The 10354-nt window shown below is 32.2% G+C and overlaps 1 protein-coding gene across 1 annotated transcript; it reads right to left on the bottom strand.

Annotated features, from left to right (window-relative positions):
* Positions 1-5660: 5660 nt before the first annotated feature.
* LOC123219177 (membrane-bound transcription factor site-2 protease homolog) lies at positions 5661-10036 on the bottom strand. Its single transcript, XM_044640959.1, has 8 exons — positions 9643-10036; positions 9122-9210; positions 8858-9005; positions 8607-8687; positions 8024-8485; positions 7618-7938; positions 7111-7280; positions 5661-5952 (listed from the first exon to the last, which is right to left on the bottom strand). Exons 1-7 carry the CDS (start codon positions 9964-9966, stop codon positions 7119-7121), a joined length of 1587 nt encoding a protein of 528 aa, XP_044496894.1. The 5' UTR covers positions 9967-10036; the 3' UTR covers positions 5661-5952; positions 7111-7118.
* Positions 10037-10354: the final 318 nt, after the last annotated feature.

The raw sequence follows: 10354 nt of genomic DNA, 5'->3' as shown, positions 1-10354 counted from the left end.
CAAAGGTAGGGAGGTCATAAACCCTACAATTGGTCGAGACGTAGCTCACTCTCAGAAGATATAGATTTTAAGAGGAGCTACAAAATATAAGATGGAGTAATAGTTACATTAATAGAAAATAAATGGGCTACAATAATGTTTGTAAACGAAGAAATAGAAAAGCGATAGACGAAATTAAAACAAATAAAAAAAATAACAAGGATTTATAATAGTTCGACAATCAGATCGATTATCTATATTTACTCTTAGGGGCATGCAACAAGATAAATCCACTATACAAAAGAAAACTTTGCTAAGTTTTAGCGAGAATTTTGTTTACAAACCAAAGTTCACCCACTTGAACCCTCTCTATCAATTCTTCTCTCCTCATCTTCTTTGTTTGAATCGACAACACACATTTTGTTACAACTTTTGGTTGCACCCCGTTTCTACTTGACTAAAATTCCTCATGTTACGTACATTTATTTTACTTAAGTGCAATAAAAGGTCAAATTGTTGAATCATGTGTCATATTACTGCAGTAAAACATTACAACTTACATATACTTTGTAGGTTTACAATTTTATAAATTCAATAATAAACTTTTAAAACAGACATTATCCACTGATGTTTCAAAGTACAATATTTAGAGGTGGAATCTATCCGAATTGGTTCAGATCAAATGAGTGGATCTCAAATTAATGTTTTAACTGAATAATTCAAATCAAGATAAACTCTTTTGTAACATTATTATTCTGTTAATGATATTATTTTATTTTTTTTATGTATTATTTATCTCGTTAATAGTCATTGTATAACACTATACATTAGTTTGAATACGAGTTTAAATTAGGTATCATAATTTTAATTTGAGTATAAACCAACCGTAAACTTGACTTGACTTGGATTGCTTTGACAATAATCTAAGTTCAACAAATTTGTATTAACCAAAAAAATAAAATATGAATGACGTGACAAAGAAAAATAGGAAGCAATGAATAAAGGAGCGCATGTGGGGGTTCAAATCAAAACGCCGGTAGTTATGGAAGTTAAGTGTCAACAATTGTCCATCATAAAAGCAAATTTGCAAACTTACCCCACCACTTTCAATCATTCAAAAACTACTCATAAAATCAATGGAAGCGTGCAAAAACATTACTTTTTACTATTCAAATATGAGGCTGGCCCAAACCAAACTAGATCGATCATGAAAATTGATTTAGTTTGGTTTAGTTCAACTCAATTTTATTTTGATCAAATTTAAATTAAGTTTAAATTGAAGGTTAACTTATCTTTTAAACTAGATTAAACTCAAGTTACAGAGAGTTTGGTTCATAAGTCAAATGAATGATTCAATTCAGTTTGAATTTAACTCACAATTTGATTTGAATTATATCAAACAATTATCAAAATGACATCGTTTTATTAATGAATTGTAAATTCAAGTTATAAATCTAAGTTATAAATTCGAGTGATAATATTGAGCAAAGCTTCGAACTTTAAAGTTAAAAACCAAACTGAATTTGAGCTATCCTTAATTTTAACTAAATAAACCTAAACTATCCAACTTTTCACTTAAGTCAAACTCAAATTAAGGGGTATTCAAATTCAATTCGGTTTGTATCACCCTTATCCAAATAAAAGCTAAAATATTTCTAAAGCGAAAAAGGGTTTCAATAGATGTTATAAAATTTATATTCAATTGTTTATAGTCTATAGAAGTAAACGACGATGTAGTCTAACATTAAAAGATATAGTTTACGTCGAGAATTCTTTTATATAAAAAAATTGTAAAAACGAATTGTTATTATTATCATCTAAGATTAAAAGGTGAAAGTCTTCATCAATAATTTTTTATATAAAAACTCTTAAAAATAATTATTTGTATTAATCGAAACGTATCATCTTTTTATTAGAGAATTTTAAATTTAAAAAAATTTAATTATATAATAATATATCAATATTTATATCGTGGACACTTTATGAATACATGAGATATTATGCCGTAATAATTATAATAATTTTTTGTCTCTAGAAGCTTGTTTTTAACAAGAAAAACGGTTTTGAACTAACAAAGGAGTCGTATGGGAGATAGCTAGCCCACCCAAAGAATTTGATTGGTCCATGTAGGCAAATTAATATCTTTAATAAAAAATTAATTATATTTTTTGGTCAAAATTATGCACCCATTTCCTTTTTCACTTGAAGATAATTAAAATATTTCATCTTGATCAAGTGGGTCACATTAGGGTTCCATTCAAGTAGTGTGAAATTGAAATTGAATCAACATCAATTGTTTGAAAGTTTTAATTAGTATTGAAATTTTGAATAGACAACTTGTTAGATTAGATATAGAATATTCTCGAATGCAAAGTTAAAGCATCTTTTTTTTTTTATTTTTTTCAAGATCAAAATATCTGATTCGTATTCGAAGATGACTATATATAAAAAAAAAAAAATATATATATATATATATATATATATATATATATATATATATATATATACTAATAATGTGTATTAATTTATATACGTACCGTATAGTTATGTTGAATATAGATTTATTGCTCTTGCCTAAGTTAGTTCAACAATCTCTCGCGTACGAATACTCATGCGATCGAAAATTTAAATATTACAAAACCTTTTTATATGGATGGAGAGTCATTAGGGCCAAAGAAGATTCAAGAGTGAAATAAAAAAACAAATAGATACAAATATATCTTATCCAAAACACTAGCTTTTTGTGATTTTCAATGAAAACGACCATGCACCAAATAACTTAAATTAGCCCAGTGTTTTGAAACTCAAATCGAATTTATTGATATAATTGGGAACCGATCACATAGTCGATTTAAATGATAGATAAAACTCGTTTTGATCATTTGATTAGATTAATTTAGGATTAAACTGAGTGAATTATGTTAAACTATAATTCAATTATCAGATTAAACTAGTTTGAATGTCATGTTAATATTTGTATGATTAGAACCTGTTTTAAATTTTAATTATATCATATTAACAATACTAGTTCGTCTAATCGATCAAATCAATTAACTTGAGGACTGGAAAGATCTAAAAACATTGAGTTAGCCTAGATAAGACTTGAGAGGTTTTGAAAAGCAACAAAGGAGGTTGGAGAAGAACCCTAGAAATCCATACAAATAAATAAAAACAAACTAAATGGGAGACGTGTGGGTAAGCAATAGGGGATTCTTAAAAAAAAACAAAGTATATCTTGTAGCAAAATAAGATTCTTTTATGTTTTGGTAAGGGCCAAACTATTGCTTCCCACCCAAGGTTTGATAAAATAACATATTTTCACCTTTAAGTTGAAAAAGTCATTTTTCACTGACCAATCAAAATTAGCCGCTAGTTTTAATAATGAAATGGTATTTATATCAGTGTCCAAATGTTAAAATACGGGTATAATTAATTGTCATAATGTCCTGAAGGTTTAAAATATTATAGTAATACCCCTATCAAATTGAATAATGAATAGTATTATAAGGGTGTAAATGTTATTTTTTAAACTTAATAAGGGTAAATGAACATTTTTCCATTATCTTGCTTTATAAATTATTATATTTGCTCTATATATTTTAAAAATATAATTAAAGTCTTCATAGTTTGTAATATGACATTCATGCTCGTAATTTATTGCTTTGAACTATAATTACCATTTTTAAAATTACTGACTAACATATTTATTAAACATACAGTTATTTTAGCTTGTCTTTTCAATAATTTTATTAAAAAAATTAATAGATTTATTTGACAAATTTAACATACGGGTAAAAAAAAAAGACTTTTTCAAACTTTAAAGGTGGGAAAATGTCATTTCATCAAACCTTAGGTGGGACATAGTCATTTGGCCTAGATAAAAACATGATACTTTACTATATCAAATAGTTGTGTGATCCTACTCAAAAAGTGATTTTCAAAAACAATATGAACACAAATCCAGGGTTCTGCATGTGTAACTAGACAATTTATGATTTACCAAAATTTCACTTCAAAAATTAGCACCAGGAGCCAACTAGGGTTTTACTGATAATTAATAAAAACACCGGGGTATCGCGTAGGCTCAAAGGCAATCGATGACCGAAGTTATAGTAAGTACGAATATAAATAAATTACTTAAATGAATTAACTTGCTAGTCCATTGGGGTAGGGTTTTAGATGACTGATTTATACGATTCGGTTCGATTAAGCTGGCTAAAAGCAATGAGCTTCAAAGTTTGTTAGGTTTAACTGTTCAAACTAAACCAACCTGCCTAATGCCCAAAAATGAGCCACCAATGGAGACAACCAAACCCACAAATTACACAAGTATTTATGAAAATGTAATATAGAGCATTTAAAAGATAATAGGCAATCGAAAATGGTTTATTTCAGGTAGAGACACTAATGGGCCAAGTAGACCCACCAAATTTGGACATGACCTACAAATTTATGAGCCCTTGACATTTGGCGGGCCAACATGACCTGTTAATGTCGGTATTTTTGTGACACTTGACACAACACAATCTGTGATGTGTCAAGTCTTGCCATTTTGATTTTGCACGAGCCCACTCACTACTCCCTCCAGTTTTATGATTCGTTAGGCATTTATCTCCATTAATATCGGGTGAGTCAAAATAAATCGAGTGATAATGGTCTTTATGATAACAAAACTAGGGCTAGATTTAAACTGATCCCACTTGAATGAGTTGTTATTCCAACTCAAGTTTAAGCAGAGTCAATTCAAATCTAACAAGTCACCGAAAAAACAATCAACAAATTCTTTTTCTTTGATGACCATTCATCTCCAACAGTTCTTTTACTTCTCCAATGTTTTTTAAATGACTTTTCCAATAATCTTATTGCTAACTCAAGCATGAGTTGGATTTTTTTCAATCAAGTTGAATTTGGCCCAATTCCTGTTTAAGCTCGACTCAATTCAAATTCACCCCAATAAGGTTATTGCCATGAGATATTGACATAATAATCTCATGCTCAGGTGTAGAGTTCAAACTAAACCAACATGAATAAAGTCATACAACATACAACCAAACCTAGAAAACTGAGTCAGCCCCTCTTCAAACTAAAACAATCTGGGCTAGACATGGCAAATGGACCGGGCTGGCCCATAGCCTGGCCAATTACTGTCCACATAATTACTAAAAAATTATTATTTTTATTATAATTAACAAGCTGACAGGTTAAAGAGCTGAATCGTGGACATTATATATTTTTGGGTCAGCCCAGCCAGAAGGCTTGCCATTATACGGCCTGAGGGCCAACCCAACCGCTAAGCCCGATGGGCTGCACCAGAGATGGCCCACCCCAGCCAAGCCGAGCCGACTGATGCCTCTTGAGCAATTTGGCTCTATTTAGATTAGTTCAATTTGGTTTTGGTTTCATTTCAACCAAAACTGTTGGGCTGCTTTTGTTCCATTTGGGTATTAAACTAAATTGAATCAAACCAAACCATAGAGATTGAGGAAATACACAAGAAAATTGCAAAATATGACTCATATATCTAATATAAGCAGTTTCAAGACATCCAGAGATGGATTTTAACCGAATCCTCAACTTAAATCTAAAATGATCAATTTAAGATCAAGTTTGGCTCAATCAAATCATCGGAAAAGTTATAATTGTTGGACAAAAAAAAGAATTGATAGCGAGCCAATTTTCGGGTGCAGTGAGAGAGTACGAGCTAAAATTTTTTCAACTCAAACTCAGTTCATTTGTGCCGAATATTGATCCAAGTTCAAACAGTTCAAATCAAATTCACCCCTAAAGATATCCTATATAGTACACCATCCAAAATCCACACAATTTAGTTAGTATTTCACATGTAAATACATCTAACAATGGATTTGAATCCTCTTCTGATTGACTAATTAGTGTGAAGAATCTAATAGTTTAATCGAAGCTCATGTTTGTATATTATCTCAATAGCCTACAATTTCACAGGGTTCGAGGAACCTGCAGAAAAAAATACCATCATGAGAATCACAATGCTAAATGTGCGATTTTAACCGTGATTTGCAGTCTTAATCAATCATGCTTTTTAAAAACCAACATCAAATTTGAAAAATACTAAGATTCATTGCTTAAAACTAGATTAAAGGATTAACTCAGTTCAGATCGAATTTATAATGCCCAGCCAACAGGGTGAATAGTATCATTGCCGGGGATAAACAATATCACAAAATGGACTAAAAAACTGGGCTCGAGCCAAATTACCATGTTGGAACTTCAACTCAAGTTCGATTTGTTTAAGCAAAGTCATCGATTCAAATTAAGTTAGCTCAGATTGGATCTACTTCTATTTATAGTGCATAGTTGATGTATGCATAGGGCTAGATTTGAGTCAACCTTGAACATGGGTTGGCTCGACCTTAGTTCGAATCCTAAATGGCCAAATTGAACTCAAGCTTGTTCAAATTTGTCAAAGATATTAGAGGATCACCAGCAAGATAAATAATATCGTCAACAAGGTAAATAGTACTACCAAAAGGGATTTGAGACAAATTGTCAAACTGAAGCTAAAATTCGACTTGATTCAAATCCAGCCCTAGGTATGCAGTCATCGCAACAAAAATCATATGGTTTTAAATAATATGGAATCCAGTGATACATATCATAGAAGCAACAACATCCAAACAATTAAAACAAGGTAAAGAATAGGCTAAAGTTATTGTTCTGCACAATCACAATAAGGCCTTGAATACATCTATATGCAATAGAGACCTCAGTTGAGAAAATAAGCAAACACAGATGAAATAACCAGAAGAAATAACTATAATTCCTTGCGGATTCAAATGCGTTACTAAAAATACAAGTTTAAACTCAAGATTTTATATTAAGAATATATCTTGATTACCTTACATCGAAAGATATGTCATGCATACAGCTATGTGATTGCATTCTTATCACCAGGTTTATGAATATTATTTGTATTCTCCATGACCAAGACTTCAAGTCATAACATTGTCAAATTAATTGCAAAATCATAAATTAAACACCACTAATATACATTATGGTAAAATGATGGTGTACATGCAAAATAAAGAACTAGAAGCAAAAAGGTGATTCAGAACTCTCGAAAAAGAAAGAATGAAATGAAAGAGCACATATTACCTTTTTATCTACCATAAAATGAGGAAGAACATCCGCACGAAGGCAAGGATGGATATGAGTGTCCCTCCCAATAGACATACTTGAAGAACCTTTTGCCTTTTCCTTGGGCTCAAAGAAGTGATGTAGCATACAGTCACCTCTAAAATAGATTGTCCATCTAGGAAATATACCTAAAAATGATATTCTGATCAGAGAAAATGAAATTTGATCTAATGAAAATATGATCAAGTTTTGAAATAATTTATGACTTATTATACGAGTATAGCTGCTGAACCGATAAGCTGTGGTAATGCTGCTTCCCATGAAATTGATTTAAGAGATATTTTGATAGACCATTTAATGAATTTTTTAAAAAATCACTCCCCTGTATCTTTACGATGTTTTGAAATACTGATATAATGCTTGTGATATCACATTCTTTTACCAAACAGAAGAGGAAAAGCCTTTTAACAATTATGTACATTTCGATGGTGTTACAATTATAATGCAAAAGATTCAAGAACTTACAGGCAAACTGTTAAGAAGAGCTAGGGTTAGTGAAATATGGAACACGCACATCAAACCCTTTTCTATTATATTTGGAAGATACGCAGAAAAACCATGTGTCCAACGAGGTCGATATGCAGTTAACTGAACTGACTGTGCCATGGTGATCACATCACCAACGAATACAAAAGTCCCACCACAGTCATGTTTGACAAAGTCAGCACCACTGGAATCTGAAATTGAATCTCTTCCAAGCTGCAAGCACTCTGGAGATGGTCTTGAATATGTGATCTCAACCCATACTAAACCGACAATCAGATCTGGACTTAAGCAGGACTCTTGCTGTCAACATTTTTCAAAAACACAGTACGTCATTAAAAAGAAAACTATTCTCCACCATATTCTTCGCGAACATTCAAATATCTACCTTTGCACATATGCAGTTGCTTTGATTTGTTACAGTAGTCATCCATCCATCACCACATTTATTTAACTTGACAATATCCTTTGCATTTAAGCAGTGATTACTCTCTCTTTTGTTTGACTGACCAACTTCACTCATAACATTACGTGGCGTACTTGTATCAGAGCATTCAAGGGTGACAAATGCAGTTAATTCATCAGGACAGCGATACTGGTTGTCCACCGATTGAAACTTCTCACTTTCTTCAATTATAGAATTAGGGACACAGTACCCCTTTCTGCCATTTGGTACTGTCAAACCTGTAAAGTCAGTATGATTTGATGTTTTAAGTGTTCGTCTATCCAGAAAGGAAGCCATCTCCATCCAATCATGCTCATTATGGATGTGTATGCCATCCAAAGACACAATGACATCCCCTGTGGACAAATAACCTGACAAAGGTGATGTTGAAGGTACATCCAAGACCTATTCAAGGCAAACATTAAAAACCAAAATCAATGAGAAGCAATAAAAATTTATAAAACATATATCTTGAATGCATGCATAAGGAAGAAAATGAAACAAGTGTGTCGTTGTAAATATTTACCATGGGGCCTTCACCATGTGTATAAAAGGGTAACAAGATTACAGGCATTAGGAATAAAGCCAGCCCACAAACTGCACAACACTAGAAAAGAATGCGAAACAATCAGTACTGAATTTAGCTTATTGTGAAAAAACACCAAATATGAAAAATGTAACATGACCAGAATATTTATCCAGAGCAAACGAATGGTGCAATTTTTTTGTTGAGACAGTGAGAAACAATAAATTTGAACCATTGAACAAGTATCTTACCGCCGCATTGTGCCAAATGCCAGCACAGTACACACGGAGAACAGTAAAGCGTGGCAATGCCTGCAGCAAGTCATTGTTGAGAGCGACAAGAGCACCCGGAAACAGAATAGCAATGAAAACAGCAATATACTCCACCTGTATGCCCTCACTGCTCTTCAAGAACCATAATATTCATTCACACAATATATCTTTGCTATATTGATTATGGTCATATTAATCTAACAAACCCCCCTAAAAAAAACTTATAGAGAAAGCTAAAAAGACCTTGCAGCAGCAACAGCATGACCAAACTCATGCACAGAAACAGCAATCAAGGAAGAAATTATAACATAAGCAGCATCACCAATTGACACCTGCAATTACAAAACCAGAAATCAAATCAAATATATGATGGTTTAGCATTGTTAAATTGGCACACATCACAGAACCAAAAGGAAAAAAATAAAACCTTACAAAAAATGCTCAAATTTTTTCCTCCTTCACAAATATTTTTTTTTTTTAAAAAGCAACTTTCTTTAAACCACCAAATCTTCCTGAGTTTCAATCAAAACAAGACAAAAACGAAATGCTAAAAAAGTGCTTCTGAAAAAATGCTTTACTCTTCCAACACTAAAAAAATACTTACTAAAGAAAAACTAAAATATTTTTGCTTCTTCACACAAAAATTCAGCATCTCTCTTTAAACCCGCAAGCTCTATTTACATGACAATTAATATGAGATCAAAATGAAGACAAATAAAAAGCGCTTTTGAGTTCTGACTATACAAAAAAGTGCTTTAGCTTACCGAAGGTGAGAAGCCAAACAAGAAGAAAAAAGCCGTGTTATTGGAGTCTCTTCCATAGAAAATACCCCAAACAAGAATGAAGAGAACAGAAAAGACCAAGGAGAGGGCGAAACCGACGCCAATGGAGAACCAGAGCCTGAAGAAGGCAGCGTGTGTTCGTCCAAATCGAAAGAGGGGTTGATTTAAAAAATGAATTTTGAAGTCGCAGTAGCAGCAGGACACAGTGGCTTTGGTGGCGTCGTTGGCGGCGGTGGAGGTGGTCACCGGTAGAAAGGAGGAACGTGGTGATGGACGATCAAATCTTCTCAATCTCCGACCTTCCATCTCGCCGTAGCTCTCTCAACTCCGCAGGGAGAAATAAGCCATTTTGTGGTTTTAGGGAAAATCATTTTCACCCCATATGTTTCTGTAATAACTTTCATCCCTAGAGGTTTCAAGAATACATAATTTATCCCCGGTAGTGCTGAAGGAGAGTTAAATTTGGAAGGGCAATTTAGTCATATCACTTCAAAACAATTTTACAAAGAATTTTTCATGACTAATGCAATTATACCTTAAATATTACCGAAAAAGTTTACAAAAAATAAGATCGTTTTTATAATTTTTTTGTCTCTCTTTTGTCAACATGAGTGGTAGATTTCGAATCATATTGAATTCAAATAAAGTCTAATTCAATCTCGGTGTTTGAATCATAATAGTCAATTTGAGATTA

Source organism: Mangifera indica, chromosome 6 (genome assembly GCF_011075055.1).
Source record: "Mangifera indica cultivar Alphonso chromosome 6, CATAS_Mindica_2.1, whole genome shotgun sequence".
Classification (NCBI taxonomy): domain Eukaryota; kingdom Viridiplantae; phylum Streptophyta; class Magnoliopsida; order Sapindales; family Anacardiaceae; genus Mangifera; species Mangifera indica.
The sequence above is the reverse complement of the archived record's forward strand: the minus strand, read 5'-3'. Positions and strand labels throughout refer to the sequence as shown.

Coding starts and splice junctions, on each gene's coding strand:
- LOC123219177 (XM_044640959.1), bottom strand. CDS start 9,966: ATGGAAGGTCGGAGATTGAGAAGATTTGATCGTCCATCACCACGTTCC. Junction 9,006..9,121: donor CATGCTGTTGCTGCTGCAAG/GTCTTTTTAGCT, acceptor CTTGAAGAGCAG/TGAGGGCATACAGGTGGAGT. Junction 8,486..8,606: donor CACATGGTGAAGGCCCCATG/GTAAATATTTAC, acceptor TGCCTTGAATAG/GTCTTGGATGTACCTTCAAC.